The sequence below is a fragment of the Centrocercus urophasianus genome, unplaced genomic scaffold, assembly GCF_019232065.1.
Source record: "Centrocercus urophasianus isolate 14NV4802_14NV808 unplaced genomic scaffold, USGS_Curo_1.0 seq_14, whole genome shotgun sequence".
Taxonomy (NCBI): domain Eukaryota; kingdom Metazoa; phylum Chordata; class Aves; order Galliformes; family Phasianidae; genus Centrocercus; species Centrocercus urophasianus.
Genome location: NW_024884586.1, coordinates 8,221,643 through 8,245,613, shown reverse-complemented (window position 1 = coordinate 8,245,613; position 23,971 = coordinate 8,221,643). Strand labels below are relative to the sequence as shown.

The 23,971-nt window shown below is 39.9% G+C and overlaps 1 protein-coding gene across 1 annotated transcript in view; it reads left to right on the top strand.

Annotated features, from left to right (window-relative positions):
* Positions 1-8,691: 8,691 nt before the first annotated feature.
* The window catches only part of LOC122157980 (mucin-5B), a 40,545-nt gene continuing 25,265 nt past the window's right edge, over positions 8,692-23,971 (top strand). Inside the window, exons 1-15 of the mRNA XM_042814256.1 lie at positions 8,692-8,773; positions 10,335-10,590; positions 12,188-12,302; positions 13,583-13,670; positions 14,789-14,922; positions 15,271-15,496; positions 16,279-16,404; positions 17,264-17,381; positions 18,383-18,521; positions 19,108-19,209; positions 19,915-19,984; positions 20,231-20,368; positions 21,053-21,217; positions 22,030-22,124; positions 22,903-23,029. Of these exons, the coding sequence (XP_042670190.1) occupies positions 8,692-8,773; positions 10,335-10,590; positions 12,188-12,302; positions 13,583-13,670; positions 14,789-14,922; positions 15,271-15,496; positions 16,279-16,404; positions 17,264-17,381; positions 18,383-18,521; positions 19,108-19,209; positions 19,915-19,984; positions 20,231-20,368; positions 21,053-21,217; positions 22,030-22,124; positions 22,903-23,029 (1,981 nt within the window). The remainder of the gene's footprint in view (positions 8,774-10,334; positions 10,591-12,187; positions 12,303-13,582; positions 13,671-14,788; positions 14,923-15,270; positions 15,497-16,278; positions 16,405-17,263; positions 17,382-18,382; positions 18,522-19,107; positions 19,210-19,914; positions 19,985-20,230; positions 20,369-21,052; positions 21,218-22,029; positions 22,125-22,902; positions 23,030-23,971) is intronic.

Genomic DNA, 23,971 nt, shown 5'->3' with positions numbered 1-23,971 from the left:
CCAGACATTTTTCATCTTCAGAATACTATTTTTAGAGAGCTGGGGGGTAAGAGATAGCAGATCTAAGAATGAAGTTCACTTTAAGTAGCAAGCTCCAAGACTAATGAAGCCTGATTTCTACTTCAGCATGGGATTCTGATGATTTCTGGCTGTTGGTTCATTGTGAGATATGGCTGAGACTTTTGTTCTGGGGCATTTATCAGTTCACTTTCTCTGTTTGTTTCTTTGTTTTCTAGCAGCTTCTGTGCTGAAAATACATGCATTCTCTTCCATTAGTTGTTTTTAAGACCATTTAAAAAAAAATCTGATGATGTCTGGCCATCTTTGAGATCTTCATTTTTGCAGCTAAATTTGGTTGGAGTCAGCCAAAAGTTTTTGGAGACAAACAGATTCATGGCATGAACAGATTTGTCTTATTTCCTATGAAAAAGATAAACTGTGTCATTTTGATGCCACTGCAGGGTTTTTTTTCTGTCCCTCGTAGTAATGGGCAAACTAGTTCTAATTGCAGAAATTAAAACATCCTGTGTAAACAGTATTCCTGCAGATTTTAGCTTTGCCACTACAGGGCAGTGTAAGGCTAAGAATGTAAAATGGCTCTAGAGGCAATAAAAAGCCTGCTGCCTACAACAGGGAGTTTGTATTTTACCAGGTAGAGTTTTGCTTCTGAAAATAGCAGATGCTGTTATTTCCCCACAGGATTTGTATGCTTTTAGTAAGCATTAAAATAAATTCTTCTGGCAGGAATTGATACATATGCAAACATGGTGTTCTTCACAGTGCTTAGGAATACAGCAGCCCCTTTGGTTTTGCTCTGTATAAGTAGGTTCCCAAAAGGAGGCACTGTCAGAGAATTCTTACTTACAAGTGCTTTGCAGTTCCAGGTTAAACTGTACATGTCAAACCTCCTTTCTGCACTCTTCATCACCTTGGAACTTTGTGGTTCAATTCACACCTGTGTTGAACTGGATGACAAAATCAAATCTTGAACAGTTAAAACCTTTTCTAGCAGAGAAATCCACAAATAGTCTCTTTGAGGGAGAGGAAGGAATGAAGCATTAATTTTGCATACCTTCAAAGAGTGAGCAGAGGTTTTGGTCCTTCCCACAGTCCCCTTGAAAGCAAATGGAGACTTTCCCTTCCTGACCCACAAAGTATTTAACTTCTTAAGCAAGAACTGTTGCATCTGCAGGATACAATCTCAGACTAATTTGGAAAATGCAGGAGACTAACTGAAGAGATCTTTCACAAAGCTTTAATAGCCCCTTAAGGGGCTAAAGAGGAGGTAGTGGAATCTTCTGATCCCAAGCAAGACGTAAAAGGGAACTGACTTCACCAAAGCACTGGTACTGGAAGAGCATGAGCTGGCCTACAAGAATTTCTCAGTTCTCCAGGAAATCTCCAGTGTCTAGCAAAAAGGAACAGCAGTAAAAGCTCCAGCAGAGTTCATCTGGCTGGCAGATTGGCTAAAACACTGGCGTGTCTCCATACCTGAGACTCGTATTCTTCTCCTCTTATACTTTCTGTCTAGTTTTCCACTTCAGTTGCTGTAAAAGAGGTTCCATTAGGTTTGTTTCTTACTTCTATTAATCTCCAGTTGCTTTGCAGTTTTGCCTTGAAAAAGGAGGAAGTATTCTTGGTATGCAAGTGGAACTTCTAGCTACATCAGCTTTGAAGGCACCAAAAGCAGAGCCTTAGTTCTTGCTCTACAAAAGCTGCTTGGTTTGGCCTCATTTTGGCATACCATCCCTAAGCCAGAGACAAACAAAATGCCTTTAAGCATGGGGTTTGAATTTGTACCCAAAGCCTTCGTTACAGCGCTTGAGCCTGCACAGCCATTCTGGTGAACAAAACAGGAAAAGCATAACTCTATTGTTGCCTTCCCTAATCACAGAATCAGTCATAGAATCATAGAATGGCCTGGGTTGGAAAGGACTTCAAGGATCATCAAGTTCAACCCCCCCCTGCCACATACAGTCTAAGGAAAGGAAGAACAGATAATGGCAGGCTGAAATACCCAAGATCATTGCCTTGCTCTCTAGAGGTTGTGGTTTTGAATCCCTGCCTCAGATATAGGCTTCTCTGAGGTGATCTAAAGCTCAGGCAAATCCTTTCTGGCAGCAGCAGTCTTACAGCCCAGTAAAGGAGACCAGTGCAGTATGTTGAAGTGGGTTGACTGTAGCTCAGAGAAGGTACCATTGTCACACGAATAAAGAGCACTGCAGCTGGGGACCAGCTCTGAAATGCTTGGCTACTCTAATAAGCTGAGGTTGCACACAAGTATTCCCTGAGATGCACCCCAAGTCTTCTTTCACCAATAGGTTACATGCTTCCCTGCAAGCAAGGTGACTGTGTATGCACCACGTCTGGAAGTACATGGTTTTTATTCTCATATGGTGTTTTTTCTGAGGTGCTTTCAGTCTTGGACAGCCTCTTCCCAATTATCTGGAGCTGCTCTGGAAACTCACTGCTGTTCATATGAATCTACCATTAATAGGGGGAGAACTTCTCAGAATATTTTCTCTTAAAGTGAACACAGTTCTGTCATGAATCATTGCTGGACAACTGTTTCCAGAGCTCCAAGGCCAGAAAGGCAAATGCTTGGTAGCAGCATGTCAAAAATCACTGCTACTATCTCAGGTGAGGTGGGTAGGATTCAGAAGTGGAAGAAAAAAACCCCATGCAAAAGAAGAACAACCCCTCGCAAAGGAACACAAGGAGGAGATTTCTGATCTAATTGCTATCTTGTTTAATGATGTAATTTAATTTTAGGAGATCATCCTTTTATGCTATGGGAGAGGAACGGCAAGGTAGAATTTTCCATATGTTTACTGTTGAACTGTACTTCGCTAAACCAAACTTCATCGAACTAAGCACATGAAACTCTGCACATAAACCCCAATCAAAGGACTTCTGCAAAGGCAAAGCCCTGAGTAAATAATCATGTAGTTACGGTGCTTGTTATACACTGTTTGAGCTTGTGTAGCAAAGCAAACTCAGATACTGTGAAAAGAGAAGGCAGAGATAGATTGACAAACTCTAAAGTCATAGGAAAGAAAACTGTAGCGAACTTTAGGTCCCACAAAAAGCTGAAATACTGTTGAACAGTTTCTTATATTTCATCTTCTGGCAGCAGTTTTGGAGAGTGGGAGGTATTTTAATGGAAAACAAGTTCTAATTAAGCAGCCCCCTTCCTAAGCCTGTTTTCCTAAATTAACTCAGTCTTTTTGGACTACTGAAAAACTTTGTGCTCTTAACTGGCAGCCTCACAGCTTACCTTCCAATCAGGTAATCATATAAGCCATATTCCCATCAGTAATATAGAAAATCATGATACTTCTTTTTTTTTCAGCATAGCCTTTTAAAATTTGGCATGGACTTCAAACTGGACTTCCTATAACATTTCAGTTTTTCAGCATTCATATGTAAGAATACTTGAATTCCTTTTACAAACTTGTCTCTAGAACAGCAAAAAAACCCCTACTTGCACTTTTTTCTTATTTCAAGACTTAAACTTTGATAAAAATTACAAAAAATTGTAGAACTCAATGTAGTTTTGATATTTCTTCAGTGCAACAACTTCCATATTGAAACATGTTTCTGTTGCAGATTGATATAAAGACAGAAAGCAATGTATGTCACATTTTGCTATGCTTCTGGCTAGCTCCCCTCTCCACGTTTGATAAAGAAATGTGTTCTCCCAAATGCTGCCAATTTTCCTTAGTTCCATGAGATTAGAGATTTTCCAGTGAAAAGAAATTCCTCAACATAAATTATTTCTGAGAGGATTCTGTTTTCATTTATGTGGTAGACAAAGAATACCTTCTAAGAATCATCCTGGAAATTTGTTCCTGGACATACTGTAGAATCATAGAATCCTTAAGGTTGGAAAACACCTCATCTTGTCCAACTGTCCACCTACCACTAATATTGCCCACTAAATCTTGTCCCTAAGTATCACATCTACATGTTTCTTGAACTATGTGGTATATTTGGCAGGTAGAACATTCTCATTTGCTTTGAAGGCTAAAAGGAAGGACTAGTCATCAGTCAGCCACACATATGCTGGTTTCACTCACAGAAGCAGAAGTGAAACAGACCATCTCCAGGCAGCTAATCTCTGTCTGACTTAATGACAAGAGAAGGATCATGGATTTTCACATTCTGGCAAGTATTGCAAGCATGTGGGGAGAGGGGTGGAGAAGAAATCTCTTTCTTCTTACATAAGTGAAGCAATATATATCTAACTACTCGGCAGCAATCAAGTATAGCTGGGGTTGATGTTGCTTCACACAGCTCTCTTTTAAGCAGTAACAAAAGCAACAGGAACTTTGATTGAGGAATACAGCTTTGCACAGTGCCTGTGCCCTGGCACAGCAATGACATTTCAATAGCCTGTCTCTCTGGACTAGTGTAGCTGCTCTTTGTTTGCAGTATCTGTGTGAGCTGCACACTCCTGCTCCCTTTTGAAAACATACGCAGCCTGAGGGCCTTGAATAGGAATGCAGGAAGTCAAATCCTGTGTTTCTTTGGGTTTCTAGTAACTTTCAGTGTGGTGGAGATGGTGACTCCATGTGTAATTTCGTATAATTTCATGTAATTTCACAGTTATACTGACTTCAGTATTAAATATGCAGTGGCCTTTTCTGCATTGCCTTGGCATCCGTGAAGGAAGAAACTGCTTTTACAAAAGGGAGGGGGTAGTGTCTGCTCTAGCCTGAAACCCATGAAGCTGTAATTTATAAAGCAGAATTTTCATATCCTCACTCAAATGGGGTCAGGGTTTCCTTTATTCTGCTACTCCACATTTTTCACTAGGAAGGTTATTTAAAGAAAAATCTTCTGGTTAGAGCAAGCCCAAGGGCTCCTGATGGCTTTCTGCGCAGGGAGTCTTTCTTATGTGAGGAAGTGCCAATAGGTCAATGAGACCTGTGTGTGCAAACACCAGTCAGCCATGTCGTTGCAATCCATGGGTTTGGATTTTGAAAGATCTACATCTTCTTGAAAAAAACAGAAAAGGAACAGCTGAACTGATTCCCTGCAAATGGGAGTAACTGATGTCCTTGATTAGTTCTGGAAAGGTCAAGGAACCCTAAGACGAAATGAGAGGTTAAGGAGTTCTTTTTGTTTGTAAATGTAAGAAAACACCCACTCATTTCCTACGAAAATTGAAATACCAAAGGCATTCTTCATGTGCTTTGATAGACAATCAACTTTGCCTGATAGAGCTCACCTTATGCCCCCAGCTAATTCAAACTGTATGGCGGATACGAACTTAATGAACCAAATAAATCTTTAAAGTAAATTCCCTGAATTTTATGGGATAAGAACATAATCCATGCTGAATTATTTTGGCAATTAGGAGGGTGCAAAACAGTGTTGTAATCATTGGTTATGCAAAATAGTGTGCCAAATTTATTTCAGATGTTACCATCTGAAATAGTTCCTAATTCCTCATTCCTAACTAGTTGTTTTCCTAGCTAACTTTACCTTTTTAATGAAGTAAATAGCATTTCTCTAGTTATCACTTAGGCCATGCTGGTAAAACATGATTTCTCACTGGATATACATTGTAAGAAACAGTATAGTTACTTTTGCCTGAAAAGGTCTGGAATACTAGAGGATTTCCAGGCCAAACCCTCCAGCACTTGTGTTCACCCAGGACAGAGAATTACAAATGTCTTGGTAGCTTGGACAGTTACAGTACATATGGGATTACCCTTTGACAGAGGTTGCAATTCAAATGCAACTGCCAGACTTGTTGCTGGGTATGAGCAGTGTTGACCCCTAAGATGCCTCCAGTTTGATTGCCCCTTTACCAAGCTTGCATGGGATGTGAGTCACTGATGTATTACATTACCTTCATGACGGTTTATCTCCAGTGAGTCAGTGGCGATAAAGAAGCTGAGTTAATATTTGCCAATTGCATTTACTAAAATCACATACCCCTTAGTGGCAAATGATCCATGAAATGGGCTGTAAATGGGCCAAAAGGAATTGTTCTTTTTGATAGTACAGCTGCAGCTGTGTGAAGGCCTTGTGAGCTGGAGGGCCCAATAGGGGAAAGAGATATTTTCCCAGTGTTTCACTACAGGGGGGTTAGTTATAACTTGCATGCCTGCCTTTGCAACAATTCCATGGTAACCAACCAACATATTCATAAATTACCTGTTGGTCTGAATTTCCTTCCAAAAAGCTACCACGTATTCCTTCTGAAACCCTCAGTGTTGCCACATTTGCCTACAAAAATTTCATTTGAAAAACCTGTCAGTCGCTCTGAAATGATTACAGTGTACTGGAGCATCCTGTGATTTTCAAGAAATGTAGCTCATGTTCTCTGCAGAGAACCTGGCAGCAGGAGCCCTAGTTAGTACCAGGCAGGATCTGTGCTCACCAAGAAATGGCAGAGGAATGGCAAATTTGACAGAGCAGACAAGCAGAGGTAAGAAATGATACATGGCAAAAGGATTGGGTGTCCTGACTCCCCTTTTTGTTTTGCAGGAGAGATCAGCCAGGTGTCTGATGCTACTTTCTCTTCTGAATGGAGCAGAAGTGGATGGTAGTTCTATGAATTGTTTTATTCTGTCTGTCCTTTGGTCACCATTTTAACGTGTGCTGCTCATGTTCCTCTTAGGTCCGTATGTGCTAACTGGGGCTTGCAGGGCTAAGTCATGCTTTAGCTCATCCCTCCCGCCCACTCTGTCATGCCCCAAACCACATGCAAGAGACAAAGGGCTGGGAGTTGTGGTGGTCAGTCTCACTATGTCTTCATCATGTAAGGGCCACTGTAATCTGTATCTTTGGCAGTTGTTTCATATGTGGCTCCTGCTGCTTTTGTGCTACCCATCAGGGACAAAGGCATTTTGTTCTAAAGTCAGGAATCAGATCTCTGGGTTCTTGTTTTTTTTTTTTTCTGCTGTCATATCAATGTGAATGAAATAGATGTACTGATTGCCTGTGTGGGAATTGGAAAGGAAGAGGACCATGATTTAAAAAAGAAGAGCTATATCTTAACAGAGTTCTTCATTCAGATTTTGAATCTAGCCTTGATGTGGGAAAATCGAGAAGGAGGCTCCATCAGTCAAAACTCAATCTAAAAGTTATGGTGAGAGTCTGCTGAGACTGAGTGTTACTGTTGCACTGTGTGGGATTTCAGATCATCCTCATAACTACAATGTCATATTCTCGATATTTATGTTATTTTCTAGGTATCCTGCAGTTCTACATCGTAACTGCTAGGGTGGAGAAGAGTGGGGAGGACAATTGAAAGGAAAAGAAGCAGAAATCTATTACTTCCATCTCTGGTGCTGTGAAATCTATCAGTTTGTACAGCAGCCAAAATGGCATGGCTTCAAGAACAGACTTTACCTTCCAGTAGTGCCCTGCCTCGAGTGCGACTGACAATGGAATTAATGAGGCACAGACAGTGGGAAAGGGGTAACGTGAACTCATGTTTCATGCACTGCACAATGCTCTCACCTGCTACTGCGGGACTTTCTTAAGAGCAGCAGCAGCTGCAAATCTTTGTCTGGCAGATGTTTGCACCTGAGTAAGTGGCTCAGAAATGTGTGAGGGAACAACTGCAAGAACTGGGGGGCAGTTTTAGGACATTTAACTTTGTTCACACTAGAAAGCTTGGTGGAGTGGTGAGCTAGGCACAGTCCTCAAGGCTGGCTCACTGCCTGCCAACAAGAAAAAAGTCCGTGGGCTGCTCTGGCCTGAAGACTCAGATCATAGAATCATAGAATTGTTTGAGCTGGAAGGGATCCTTAAAGGCCGTGTGGTCCAACTCCCCTGCAATGAACAGGGACACCTACACCAGATTAGGTGCTCAGAGCCTCGTCCTGCCTGACCTGGGTGTCTCCAGGGACGGGGTATCCACCACCTCTCTGGGCAACCTGTGCCCATGCTTCACCACCTTTTTTGTAAAAAACCTCTTCCTTATATCCAATCTAAATCTTCTAGTTTGAAATCATTTCTCCTTGACATGTTCCCTCCTTCAGGGAGACCTGATAGCGTTATTCAGTACCTAAAGGGGGGCTGTAAGAAAGAAGGGGACAGAATCCTTAGCGGGATCTTTGTGACAGGACAAGGGGAAATAGTTTCAAACTAAAAGAGGGAAGATTTTGATTTAGATATCATGACCGAATCCTCTGAATGTTTTATGCTTATGACTCTTTATAACTGTACATAATGCCTGATCTTACAGTATTTTTAGTTGTAACCTTTAGAAATACAGCCATCAAGACAGCAGAAGTGACAAACATTTCCTTGAGCTGGAGGATTGCGTTAATGTGCAAGTAAGAGAAAAACTATAAAAAAGGCAATGATTGCTTGTTTCTAACCCAGTGCTATAAAAAAAAAAAAAAAAAAAGAAGAAAAAGCTATTAATCAAAGAAAAAGCAACACAGTAATGAAAGTGAAAACAAGCATTTTAAAGAAAGGAGATAAGAAAAGCACAATTCTCCATCCCCATAGAGAGAAATGGATACTTGTCTTTTCCAAAAGACAGAGGGTTGTTGGGTGCTGAACATGGACAACTGAGAAAAATGAATGAAGCTCCACCTTTCAGGTACTCTGCCATCAATGTTTTGTTCTCACGCCAAATTCCTGGACTATAAAAATCTGCCTTATAAGCCAAGAAAAAAACACTTCCCTAGAAGGATTTTCAAGTTACCACTTCATGGCAAGATGGAAATAAAAAAGGGGAGGTCATTTTGGATCTTCTGCCTCATTTGGAGTTTTTGCAAGGGGAAAGAACCAGTTCAGATAGGTAAGAAAAAAATCCAAATTCTTTCTTCAGATATTGATGTCCATAGTTGATAACTGGAGTTGTTAAATGAAAAGATGTAACATATTCAAGCTGAAGGCATGCCAGATACTGCATTTTGCCTTCTCATCTTTAATTTAAGTCATTTAAATCATTTATTGCTGTTTCTTTTTTTTCTTTTTTTTTTTTTTTTCCTCCAGCACTGGCTGGCTTATCAATTGCTTTATGTCCTATGTGACTAATCTTAAAAAAGCAGACTCTCTGCATGTAATTTGCATCATAAAAAAGTGACGCCCTATTTAACACATTTTGCATACATTTTTTATATAATGCCTGCTAGACTTGGTTGGCCAGTGTGAGTTACTCCATTGGGAGTAACCACATTGTTGTGCTCTCTTGCACTGTTACCTCCTGGTTTGGCTTTGAATGTCTTATACTTTTCTAATCACTTGATACACAAATAATTGATGTGACTGCTACTGCTATCTTAGTAATTCTAGCAATTACACTTCCAAGAAAGAGTGAAAATTTCTCATTTCCTTTCATTATTGTGTAAAAAAAATGCTAAATTAAACCATTCCACTTCACTGCTGTGAACTCCTATAGCAAATTACAGTCTCTTCAACAAGTTATTCCTGTAAGAGCCTTTTGGCACTTGAGCTTTTGTTGCATAGTTCTGACTTCAAGATGCTGCTTCTTAGATTTGAACATCTCATAACACTCTCAATATACCAGTGGCTGATTCTGATTTGATCTTGAAGGACGTTGTGTGTTGATATTCCTAAATGTGATGTGTCAACAATGCAAAGAAAGTTGTTCATTTTCTTTGCTATTCAGATAGGACCAAAAGAGATGCCAAAAGCACAATGTAGCAAGAATATCTTATTTAATTCTATACGTCGCTTTCTTTGCTTCCTATTTGCCTTATGCTTCAACGGTATGGAAATTACTTTCTTAAGAGATGTCTTACATGCACTTCAAGTATCCAGGTTCCTCCAAAAGCAATGCTTCCTAATTTTTCCACATTCAGTGGCACATCTTTGCTTCATAGGCACTTCCATGTCAGATGCCATTTTGTCAGACTGCCCATTTGCTGCCATCTGTTACACAGCAATAAAATGTAACATGGGAATATTGGTGGGACTACTACTGTACTACTACTATAGTACAGTACTACTGCATCATCAACATCCTCCTCTGACATTGTGGGCCAATGTAATCAAATAAGAGGCATTACTTTTGGAGCAGCCTTCCTATCAACACCATTGACGGAGATACAACTCAGCTCCAAACTTAAGACAAACTTATTTAGTTTGTCTGAGATGAAAAACAAGCAGGTGTGAGCTGATTTCTGAAGCTGGTGCAGCCTCAGCTGCTGAGATTGAAGGCTGCCATTTTGCTAACAACTTGGGTGACCTGTGGTGCATCCTGGCATCTTCCAGGATTTTACGTCTTCTGAATTCAGAAATCTTTCCATTTACAATTTTAAACAGCAGCAACAGAAAAAACAAAGCAGTTCATGCAAGGTGAATCATTAACCTCAATGCTCTGAATCTTTCTTTAGTTCAGGTCTCCACTGTTGGTAGGAGCGAGTGTACCACCTGGGGCAATTTCCACTTTCACACATTTGACCACGTTAAATTCACTTTTCCTGGAACCTGCACATACGTCTTTGCTTCTCACTGCAATGACAGCTACCAGGACTTCAACATCAAAATCAGACGCAGTGACAAAAACAGTCACCTGATCTACTTCACTGTCACTACTGATGGAGTGATCTTGGAGGTGAAAGAGACAGGCATCACAGTGAATGGGAACCAGTAAGTAAAGATACTGCTGCTGCTTTCTAGTGTTGTAGTCTTATTGCTAGGTATTAGCAAGGTGTGATCTGTCTGAAAAGGTATCCCACCATTCAAAGAGCTGTGTGTGTTAACAGCACACTGAACAGTGTATTGTGAAGAGTCAGTCCATTGTAGTGGAGATGGAAAGAAGAACATAAATGACAGCCCCCAGAGGTCACAGAATCACACAATCACAGGGTTGGAAGGGACCTCAAAGATCATGAATCTCCAACCCCCCTGCCACAGGCAGGGCCACCACCTCCACATTTAATACTAGACCAGGCTGCCCAGGGCCCCATCCAACCTGGCCTTCAGCACCTCCAGGGACGGGATATACAACCTCTCTGGGCAGCCTGTTCCAGAACCTCCCCACTCTCTCTGTGAAGAATTTCCCCCTGACATCCAACAACAATGTGTTTAGAAAGGACAATGTGTATGTAACAAAGCATAAAGTGTAGATTTCCTTGATGCTGCTTTATTCAAGGGTAGGAGAGGGGAAAGCTAAAGTCAATGCTTTAATTATAAAATGGATTTTGTAGAAAATCTGTATTTTTTTTCCAAAGCATTATTTCTGTGGTACTAACCTTAGCATTGTTTGTTGCTACTCAGGAACAGATCATCCTTTCAGAAAAAGTTTACCATTTCCAGACTGTGCAGAAATGGCCCTCCTTTGCAGATCACAGCTTGCCATGGGGTCAAAGAGCACAAAGGGCAGAATTTCTAGAAATCAAAATTCACATCTTTAATTTCAGTCTGAAATAAACCAGAAAGTGATCTGAAAATAAAATAAAATAAAAAAGGTTAAAAATACTCCATGAGTATTACAGTGTCCTACTCCCAGCATTTGGATATGATGGGCTGAGGCAGGCATTGGCTCTGGGAAGGACCCTCACAATATTGTAGGAGAGAAGATCACACACATTATGTACTGCCTTCTATTTATATCCATCCTGAAACAACCAGATAACATCACTCAGATGTATCTCCTAAATTGAAGGGGCAAAAATCTCACATGTTCTAGCCATCTTCTGATCTATTTTTCAGGCTTCAGGAAAGTGACAATTAATTGTCTTGGTAAGATCAAAAAGTAACACAGGTCTGAGTCACATCTATGCATTGGTAGCAAAACGGACAAAAATATCACTGTAACTTCCAAGTGACAAGGAAAAGCCTGGAGAGATTGTGAGAACCTGTGGATCCTCTCATGGAGAGCAATATCCCAGTACTGGGATCTTACTCCCTGTAACACTCTGCATTAGATCCCCAATTCACATAAAGCAGAGAAGCTACTTCGGTGTCAGTAGAGTGGCTAATGTAATACATTACTGTATGAGCATGTAATGACATGCTCATGACCAAAATTGTGTTGTGGGTTATTAGAATGTCACAGTAGACAAGCTGATAATACTAACACTTAATGCATTAGTGTGGATGCAGGCTGACCTTCATGGCTTATATGCCTCCTTTTGACTCTTATTCTTTTTTCCTGTATCCCTGGGAAGCTTTGATTTTTTAAAAAACAATCATTTTGTTCTTGTTTCCCAATGTAATCTGTTTTGTTCCCTTCAATTTCCAGGATCCCTCTGCCCTTCAGCTTGAAGAGTGTCCTGATTGAGGACACCTGTACTTACTTCCAAGTCACCTCCAAGCTGGGTCTGACGCTGAAGTGGAACTGGGCTGACACTCTCTTAGTATGAACAGCCAGTTAGTTGTTTTTCTCTTAGTGAAGCTCATCAATGATGAAAGGCAGGCACCATGTTAATATAAGAAACTGAGAGGTAGTGGTGGTGGGGAAGTATCACAGTATTCCATGTTGCCAGGGCCTACCACAGTAGGTAATGATTTCAGAAGACAAAAGAGTGGGGTTGCAATGCCCAGGCCTCTCTAAGCAGTTTTACACGACAAAAGATACCACTGTTAATGCTGGAGACAGCATTTGTCTGCTTCCTATATGGGTTACAGCTGGTGATCCCAGCTCTTTCCCAATGCACATCTTTTGTGGGAAACTAATCTGTGTGGTCATTTGAGAAGACCTTGGCATCTCTCATTCCAAGGCATTGCTATGGGGCAATTCCCCAATACACTTTCAGTCCAAAATACCCTCTGCAGTGGGTGTATTTAAACTTCTGTGTGTGAGCATTTGTCCTCCTCAGTCAGGAGTGAGATTAAATAAGCAGAAGTTGTTTTGCAGTCCTGAGAGACAGAAAATAAGTGGAAGGTGAACAGAGTGGGAAAAAAAAGTATATATCAGGAAGCAATCGGGAGGTAATTCAGGATCTAATTTAATGAAGTATTTATCATCCCCCATCCCATCTTGTACTATTTTATATCTGAGACATCATAGGCACCAACTGTGGAGTAGACAGTTTTAGCTTGAGACACACCTGTGGGAAAGGTATTGCCATTTATAGCTAGACCTGAGCAATGCCAGTATTACCCTCCAAGTATGTAAGAGGGATAAGTTGCAAAAGTTCTATCTAGAAAAGCCATACTGTGTTAACCAGTCCCTGCTGCCTCTATGTATTGGCAGAACAAGTTATGCTGGGCACATCCCTTCATAGAGATTCTATGAAGTTTTCCATTTAGCCTATGAACTAGAAAAAAAATCAGATACTGCTAAAAGCTGACCAGAAACTGATTCTTTGTAGCTTTCAGCATCAGGATAGACTTATCTATCCAGTAGTCTGTACTGGGAGACAATGAACCAAGGATCAGTCCAGTATTCAGAATGCTTCAGTTGGCTGTTTGATAGGTAGGACTGCCAGTTGTTGAAAAATCATCTTTCTGTTTAAATTCAGCCTGTCTGTCAGTAGGTTTTATGGCAGGATTGTAATGGAAAATGTAACTGCTACAAACAGGTGACGAGAATTTCTGCCACTATGCTTTTCTGTGGCGAGACATATGGTAATATGCTGCTGATGGGAGAAGAAACCTTTAAACCCTGAGTTTCCTCTTTGCTTTTCTTTCTTAGCTGGACCTGGAAGAAACATATAAAGAGAAAATATGTGGTCTGTGTGGGAACTATGATGGCAATAAGAAGAATGATTTAATTTTGGACGGTAGGCCATGAACACAGCATGCTGAATGTAGGAGTGTGTTATACATCACATGAAACTTGGCATCTGTTTCTTCTATGTGGGGTTTCAGGTTTCTGGACAGACATCTTGAAATACCCAAGCATTTCCATAGATGAAGCACTTTAAAGGTTTGTGGAATGATTTAAGATTCTCTGCTGCTTGCAAGTGTCTCTCAAACCTCACTGACCCAATTTAATTGCCCACTCATCATGCAGCAGCATTGCCAAGTTTCCCACTGATTGTGCCAAACTTCAAGGTATTTGCAGTCTCAAATGAGGCATGGTTGCACTTCTGCCCTTCTGCTTTCATCACTTTCCAGTTGGGTATCAGGTGTGATTAGTTTTGGCTATGTAATGAAATGAAAGTGCCATGGGTGACCCAGGCACATTTCACTGAGCATCTCTGCAGAAACCACAGTGCCATCCACTGACATCTTCAGATGCAGTTCTGAGCTGGAATGAAGGCAGCAAAGCCTGCATTCTATTGTATTTGGTGCAGGACTGAAGCCAAAATTTTAACATCATCCTTTTGTGTAATATCTGGGCTTTTTAAGTCCCAAACAATATACTGTCACCTGCCATTTGGAAAGAATAATTAAATTTCAAACTTTGTCAGAAAGATTTTTCAGATCTAGGATCAAGTGTCTGGTAATGCTTTGGGAAAATATGTCCCTGTACTCAATGCTGTGTGCCTGTTTTCCCATCTTCCTTAGCCTATACAAAGTAGCAAGTTACTGGATGACTGCACATGCTTTAGGTTGCAGTAGTACAATGCAAACTGATCTGTATGACCATTACACATACAAATACAAAATTCTGTAAGATCATATGTACTCATAAAGAACCAAAGTCTTTGAAAGTGATGAGATGAAATAGAAAAGTCAAGTCTCATGTGATTATTGTTGCCATGACTGTCAGCAGTTCTTGATAGAAATATGCCAGATTCCTGATCCTAACCCAAATGGAAGTTACACCAGGAAATTATATACTGTGTTATGGTTAAATTGAGGCATTTGGTAAAGATGAGGTACATACTTATAGCAAAATAACTGATCTAAAGGATTGTAGGCAGTTATTCAGATGAAGCTGGGTATTTTGCAGGATATAAAATGCACCCAAGGCAGTTTGGGAACTTTCACAAAGTTGAGGATCCATCAGAAAAGTGTCCTGATGTGAGGCCAGATGACCACAGTGGAAGACATCCTACAGAGGATGACAATAGATGCAGTAAATATGTAAGTATGCGTGGCTAAGAAGTATAAACTTTCCTAGACTATTAAAGTCCTGGAGTGACTGTGTTGAAACAAGGGCTATTTAGAGAACAGAATGTTATCTTATACTTGAAGGACTGTCCCACTATAGTGATAAAGAAATAGATAAGTGGGAAAATATGCAATTTTATGACTGCGTCCAGTCAGAGAAAAAGAACCTAACAGAAAGTTAGACTGGATGACCTCTGGAGGTCTATGTGATCATGGACTTGTATCATCAGAGGTTAGGATTCACATCCATCAGCCTGAAAGTTGCTAAAATGTCAATTATTGCTTTTCTTTTCCTCCTCTTTTTTTTTTTTTTCCCCTCAGAAAAAGATGTGCAAGAAACTTTTGTCTCGATTTGGAAACTGCCCCAAAGTGGTTGCTTTTGATGATTATGTAGCTACCTGCACTGAGGATATGTGCAACTGTGAGGTTAATTCTTCTCATTCTGATTTGGTTTCCAGCTGCATATGCAGCACTTTAAACCAATACTCTCGAGACTGTGTCCTCAGCAAAGGAGATCCTGGGGAATGGAGAACCAAAGAGCTTTGCTGTAAGTAGTATTGCTCTGGAGGTTAGGATGTTGGACATATGTACATGAATCCTAATACCAGCAGAGCAAAGATAATTTCCTCCTTCAACTACACTGACTCAATCTGTAGAAGTACTTGGACAGAAATGTTGTTAATGGAAAAGCTTCAACAAGTTTAACTTGATTTTGCTCAACAATTAGTAACTGTAACTTAGCATCTTCTCTCTTCTTTTTTTCAGTTCTTCTTTGAGTTTTGCCACGCTCATTTAATTCATAACTAACCTTGTTTAAAATTTTGATGTCTAGTCCAAAGAAGTAACACAGAAGTATAACATACCTGTTCTTAGCTGCTCCTTTCCTTCCTACTCAGTAGTTGCAGCTACTGAGCAGGAAATCTCTGTCAGTCTGGGGTGAAGACTAATGGTAGTTCTTCCAAATAGCTGTTGTGGACTAGGGTGGAAGATTAATGCCAGAATGAGAGTTACTTGAAGCCTAAATAAAAATAAGTTATTGCAACTCCTGCTGTCTTTTGTTGGTATCATGACTTCAGCCAACCTTGAGTTAGTTAAATAATGTTTAATAGCTAATATTTCCCAACATTATTATTATTTTCTCCAGAGATGAAGTAAAAGCAATCATAAGACATTCCTTTAGAGGGTAACAAGACATGACACATCTGGATAGAAAGTTTTGCAACCAAGATTTGGGAGAAGGGAGGAAAAAGGAGTTGGGCAGTGATGCAGTGATTTTTAAGTGTTCATAAATTCATCATTAACATACTGCATTTTTCTTTGGTTTTGCAGATCAGGAATGCCCAAGCAACATGGAGTACATGGAATGTGGAAACTCCTGTGCTGACACCTGCGCTGACCCGGAAAGGAGCAAGATATGCAAAGCCCCTTGTACAGATGGTTGCTTCTGTCCTCCTGGTAAGGCAGTTTGCTTCTTCCAATAGGCCACGCAACAAGGGACAAAGAAAGAATATTTCTTTTCAGTTAGTGAGTTGTTTTTTGTTTTTTTCCTTTATGATTTTACACTCAAATCAGTGAATAAACTGTTTGTTCTAGTATAATTTAACAACTTCCTTCTTCTCAGAATCACAGAACCATGGAATCATAGGGATTTAAAGGGACCTCCAGCAATCATTGAGTCCAAATCCTTGCTAAAGCAAGTTCCCATAGGAAAGTATCCAGCTGGATTTGGAAGAACCAAATCTCTAAAGATTCAAGATCCTGATGCTGGAGAAGGGGGCAGAAAGGACATTTTTTCAAAAGATGTGGAAAAAGGAGAGGAGTTTTCTAGTTAGTAGAGGTATAGGTGAGGATGTCTGATGAAGTGCCTCCCAGTTACAAGTCTAGGTGTATATGTAGCCTAGTGGAGAATAAGGCTTGCTGTAGGTTGTGTCATGTATAAAATAAATGCATTAGCATGTTCATTCATGAGCAGTCTTGCACATGAAGAAGTTGAGGTTTGATCTGTTAGTTTCACTATTAGAAATGGATGGAAACTGGCTGGCACTTGGTAATCCTGCTCATTGTGTAGAACTCCAGTAACGCACAGGGATATTCTTTGGGATATTTTATCTTATGTTGCTTTCATCTGAGCCCCAGTGAGAATTCTTTCACATCAGTTAATGCCTGAGAGAGCCTGGTGTGTTACTTTTGATAAAACATGCCCCACTCATTTATCTGTAGAAATGATACAAGGTTTTTTTCTTCGTTTTGACCTTTCTTCATGGTGTTCCCCAGACTTACTAAGAAGTATTAACCAACCAATGTGTCTGAACAGGAACTATCCTTGATGACCTCAGTGGCAAAAAATGTGTTCCCAGAGACAGCTGTCCCTGTATGTTTCAAGGCAAAGTCTACTCATCTGGAGGGACTTACTCCACTCCTTGCCAAAACTGGTACTGTTGTGAACTTGATTGCACTAACAAGATAGAGGCAGTTATTGGAAAGCATAGATTAGTTGCATTCTGTTCTTTAATCCTTTTTACTGTTCCTAACATCCTAAGTAATCATGACTGTTCCTAGCATCCTAAGTAACCATGGCACTAATGCAAAAAACTGGGGTCTGAATAGCAACAACGTTTGGAAAAACTTTGAGGCAACCCTCAACCACACATTGCTATCACCCTCACTTGGAGTTGCCAGCAAGTATTAAGCCTGGGATACCAAAATGCAGAAAAATGAGACTCTTTGCCATTAGTTTAGAAGCATTGGCCTGTATAAAGTGTAGCAATTCCATGCTAGTGAGTAATTTTCCAACCACTGCTTGATCTCTAAAGGGCTGTTCCAAAGCTTGGATCTCAAAGAATTACTCTGGCTGGGTAGAGCAGAAGTTCTGCAAATCCCTTTGGATTAACTATTTCCTACCCCATTCCCAAAGGCAGGAAATACTCCCAAAAACTCGAATTTTGAACGGCTCTGAGTGGTACCCATATAGCTGTAGGCTCAGCCTTCGCAAAACCTGAACATGGCCTGGCTGTTCTCCTCTTGCATTAACAGCTCTAATTTTCACATCTGCTCATTAATTCAGCCTCTGAAAATTTGCAACAGCAACTTGCTGAATCATCAATAGCGTGAAGTGATACAAGATCCTGTTTGAAGAGGCTATTTCTTTTAAAAAGTGAAGTAAGCGATTTAGGCCTTGGAAAATATTTCTTATTTGACCAACTCAGTGTCTCTGAACGATATAGCATGAAAGCCCAGTGCAATTAACTCATACTGACAGACAAGTAGGGTTTTAATATAAAATCTTTCTCCCTCAGGGATTTTAATAAGCAGCTGAAAAACAAGCAGCTGATGAGACAAAAAAAAAAAAGAGGAACTGATCAGATATAGATCTCAACCTTTGCTTTTTTGCAGCTATATTTATTCTAACTACTCATTTTTATGTTTTGTACAGTACTTGCAAAGGGGGCCACTGGAGCTGTATCTCTCTGCCTTGTTCTGGAAGCTGCAGTATAGATGGAGGATTCCACATAACAACATTTGATAATAAGAGGTTCAGTCTTCATGGTAACTGCCATTACGTCTTAGCTAAGGTATGAACAATCTCCCATTTCACTCCTGGATCTCTAGAGTAACATGAAGCATTAAGCTGTGCTGGAGCTCTGTATGACTTTGTTTGATTAAATGGCCTCAGTCCAGCAATGCACTTCAATACACACTCAGTGTGAAACCACATACATTTTTCTATTTGCAGTGGACTGCAGTTCAACTGTGATGCTAAGCATCAAGCTTTTGCATTTTCAACACAGTTCTACATCCCTTTTTTTTGATGAATTCATTTTCTTACTGGATATATTAATGTAGATTAAAGCATTTCTCCTGAAGCTTTCTTCATCTGTGACTGTAGAAATGAAGTGGATAAGCTGATTCCATCACAAAAAGTTGAGTATTATGTGACTCTGCACACACACTATCCACACAGCTTGATGCAAGGAAAGAGTAAAGGGGAAAGGCAGTGAACATCATTGGGTTTGGAAGTGAAATCCAGCAACTTGCAGTTAGATATTAAATGCCCCAGATCTTTCATTCTTACATTTTAGCCTTTCAGAGATGTATTTTCTTCCTTTTATTATAGCATGCTAATGATTTCTGCACATCCCTTTTCTCACCTGTTTTCAGAACACCAATGACACATTTGTGGTGATTGGAGAGATCATCCAGTGTGGGACGTCAAAGACAATGACTTGCTTAAAGAATGTCTTAGTCACACTAGGAAGAACAGTAAGTAACTTGCTTTAGCTGGCACACAGAATGTCACTTTTATTTAGGTCCACAGAGTTCATTTATGTTCTCTAATACCGTGGACTCTTGCTGGTCTGGTGCAGTCCTGGGACTGCAAGATTAATGGCAGCAGATGATGCAGTGCATGTGTTTATTAGTTTTGTTCTACAGGAGTTATTTTCTTCCCAGTTTTTTGGATTCTGGCTTTTCCATTTTCTTTAGAGGTGAACGGCTCAAAATTATCCTTGTCAATTTTTCCCGTCTTTTCCACAACTTCAAACTTTTCATTCACTTCTCTTTGAAGGATGGAGATTTCTACAGGACCCAAGTATTTTTTACAAAAATTTTGATTCCTGAGGTTTTCCCCAATGAAAGAAATGAAGTATTAGGTATGTCACATATCCAGTGGGATGCATCGGAACCCATAAGTAGCAACTCGAGAGCAATTCTCAAAAAGATAGCTAACTTCCTAGATATGCAAGAGCAATTATCCAAGGCTGTTACCTGTGGAGAGGGTTTTTCATTTTGTTATAGTCTACAGATTTGTTCTGTGCCATTGCATGGAATCCAGACATTGAGTTATATTTGCCCCAGAGGTAACCATATTCTGAAGACATTGCTTCTTAATGCTTAAGGAAGCTTGTCAGGTTGTTACTGTCTGTCTCGTGCATTCATTTCCACGGGCTTCTTTCTTTTTCTCTACAGACTATAAAAATCTGTTCCTGTGGAAATATCTACATGAACAATTTCATTGTGAAGCTTCCAGTAAGCAAAGGTAAATGTCTTTTTCCACAACTCTCTCAGAACAGCCTACATCAATTTACAGTTTGATTCCTGCTCCTGTCTCTGAAGAACCCGATCCTGCCCATTATAAGGTCACTGATTTAGGTGGATACAGTCTGGGACTCCCTGGGGGATTCCTGTGTTACACTGAATGTGCTGGTAAAACGGAGTTCCTGTTTTCTCAGCCTCATAAAGGTTTGTGAAGTACTTTTTTTCCTTTCACTTTTTTCCTCTCTAGATGGCATCACCATCTTCAGACCCTCAACATTTTTCATCAAAATCTTGAGCTCAGCTGGAGTACAGATTCAAGTGCAAATGAAACCTTTGATGCAGCTCTCCATAACAGTTGATCATTCTTATCAGAATGGCACATCTGGTAGGAACTATCATATCCTTTCAGTTCACTCTTTAACAACTTGTAGCTGCTTATCTATAACTTTAAGTGAACAAAATATTTGATTTTATATTGACTTTTTTATGTTAGAACCTGTGATTAAATCTACACCTTTTTGCAACAAAAGATTGGCCAAAACCTTCAATTTGCTGAAAATAAACTATGTGATGTTTAGTGTGTGCAGATCTTTTGGACTCTATCTGTAAAAGCGTGCTACCATCAGAGTCTTGTGAGATGCAGGCAGTGTTCTCAGTTTTGCCACCGATCTCCTGTTAACATCATTTAAGCTTTTTGTGTCTCTGTTTCCTATCTGTGTGATTGGATAACATCTGATACCTCCAACTCATTTTGGTTTGCTTTTGCCATTTTCTTTGACTGTAAATTTTGGAGAAGGGACTTCTCTGCCTGCTAGTGATTACTGTATCATATTTATGCAGCTTCCAATTTCTGTGCTCTCACTAATACAGGAAATAACAATTATTCACTAAAGACATGGTCCCGTCTGATTTGTGGGGACATCAGGAAAATGAGCTTCTTTCAGGCAAGCACCATTATAGAGATAAGGGTATTTATCTTGAAGTCATTGCTTTTCCCACTTGTATTATGATTTCTTCTTCTTCCTCCTTTTCTTCCTCTTTTTTTTATCCCTACTGCCATCCACTCAAGGTCTTTGCGGCAATTTCAATAACATCCAGACTGACGATTTCAGAACAGCCACTGGAGCTGTAGAAGATTCAGCTGCTGCTTTTGGTAACTCTTGGAAAACCAGAGCCAGCTGTTTTGATGTCGAGGACAGCTTTGAAGATCCTTGTTCAAACAGTGTGGATAAAGGTAGCAGGCTTTTCATCCCTGAGTTATCAGTGCTAAATAATTTTCATGTGATAAATAACTGAAAAAGCTTTAGAAGTCTCATAAACATCAACTGTCTCTGCCTTTGAGGCTATTTCTAGAGAGAACACGTTGCTTTCTGTGAGCCTCTATGGTGACAGCTTTGGTTTTTTTAAAAAGCAAAACAAAGCAAAACAAAATATACAGTTCTGGAAAAAGGGCCAGCACCTTCTTTGCTGATGACTTGAAAAGCACACACAGCATCAATGAGAGCAATTTAGGCTTAAGGCAGAGCATAATTGGTTGTCAGTATTTGGGCCCAATCTTCCAACCCAGCTTGCTACAGCTGTGCTGGGCTTAATAAGTTATCATCACTACTGACTTCAGCAGGCACTGTACTGTACCAGGTGCCTGTCCAGCTTCTCATTTTGACTGGATTTGAATATATAGGAGATTTACAGTGTAGTCTCCTAGGTATTATCATATATAGTAACATCTCACTTATTATGATATGCTTTGTGTAATTCCTTGACCATATTTCATGAGGAATTAGACAAGTTTAATGGAAAACAATGAAAATGGGGAGGTTTCTTGTCAGATACTTTGTAAATCCAGCCACTGTAATAGTGTTAGTATTAGGAGGATGAAACCTTTATTTCAGGAAAATGACTGTTCACTCTGTTTATGCCCACTATTTCCTTCCGCATTATTGGAACACTTCAGGACTTTCTAGAAGTGTGTGATAACTTGTAAGAAAACAAATTCAAGTAGTAATTTGGTTTAAGTAACTGCGGACAATATTTTTTCCCATTCAGAAAAATTTGCCCAACATTGGTGTGCTCTTCTGTCTAATACAAGCAGTACATTTGCTGCCTGCCATTCTGTTGTAGACCCTTCTGTGTACATCAAGGTAAGCCAGTAGTCTAAATCAGTGGTTTGTTCTCATCCAGAAGCTGATCTGCCAGGGAGGTGGTCTGGTCTTTGGGAGTTAAATGGATTATAGTAATGTGAGTTTGCAAAGAAGTTCACTGATGCTGATGAGAAAAATAAAATGAGAGTTTATGCAAGACACAGTGGGTCTTTTTGCCTGCTGTCCTGAAAATACTGATTAAGTGACTGTCTTCCATGAGCAGCACTGCCATCACCGACAGTCCTGTTGCATGATCCTGAAGAAAAATAAGTCAAATGGGGTTTGCTGCTTTTGAAAACTGTTCAGTCTTTAAAAAGATAAACCAGTGTTTCTGTTTGGAATCAAGCCAAGAGGTTTTGATCTCATGATTTCATTTAAAATTGATGTCCAGTGGGAGAATATACATTATTTTTACAGTGTTCATATTTCCTTTATTACTGTGGAAGGACGTTCTCTATTTGTATTTAAAATGCAGGAAGCTGCCCATAACAGCTCATGGTGCTCAGCTGTATAACATCACTGATGAGCTAGCAAGTTCCCACATTTCTGTGCATAGTAAAGCAGTTCCTGCAAAAACTGCAGAAAATTCATGTAGGGTTTGTGTGAGATACAGCTTACTTAGAAAATACCTGAGCCTGAAATTTTGCGTAAGATTTTATGTGTCTTCAGATACCTATTGGATAACTGTGGCTTACCCTTTACCCCATTAAATTGCTGAATATTTCCCTGCTCTTTCTGTGAACCAGGCCTAATACCCATGTCCTTTTCTGTCCCCTAGAGGTGTATGTACGATACCTGCAATGCTGAGAAGAGCGAAGTTGCACTGTGTACTGTGCTCTCTACTTACTCCAGAGACTGTGCTGCAGCAGGCATGACCCTTCAGGGCTGGAGGCAGGGGATCTGTGGTATGCATCCTATAATGTCTTGAGTGGGGACGCAGGGGAACATCTTCAGACTGCAGTCTGTGGCAGCTTGTAGCTTCTGAGCTCAGTCAAGCTCATAGATCTTTGAAAAATAGAATAAGCATATATAAGATTTTTAAAAACCTCTACCTGCCAATATCACTTCGTGAAGAGGTTCTTATGATGCATGCTTCTTGCATATCCATCAGGTGAGTTCTGTATTGAATCACAAGGAGTCACAGATTAGTTTAGGATCCATGGGCCTCCCAGTGCATTGTAATCCTGACAGGTTTTTTACAGTACTTCTCAACTTTTCTCTCTCAGGCATTGGCCATGCACACAGTATTGTTCTCATTCATTGCCTTTTTCAAGCTATAACTTGACTTTTGATAAATAAGTGTTGCTTTTTTTTCTGAGAACATGAAAGTGTTGAAAAGTATATTCATCTCAGGACTATCTAAGAATAAATAAAAGTTTCTTGGAATGTAAGTGTATATTTGAGCATATACATAGTCAGTAAATCCTAGGTTAGGAGTCCACAAATAAGTATCTATTTATATGTTACTGCCAGAATTTATTATGGGATGCTATCGGAGCTGAGAGTAAAATTCATGAGTTGTAGTTTCTGAATTTTAGTATGAAATTTTCCATTTTTCTATTAATTACCAGGTAGTTCAAGTGAGATTTACCTGCTTCAACACGAAAATAAATGTATGGGCTTCTTAATAACTTATCTGAATAAGAAAGATAACAAGGATGATTTTTATGCAGCTATGATATATTTTATTACCTGAGCTAGAGGCCAAGTGGAATGTTTAATAGAAATGATGCAGCTGGTGCTTTGTAGAAGGCATGGAAGGTTGGAGTAAGAACGATTTAACAAGTCTGTGCTGAAATGATTATAAGGGAACACAGTGCAGTCTACAGCCTGTTATCCTAGAGTCA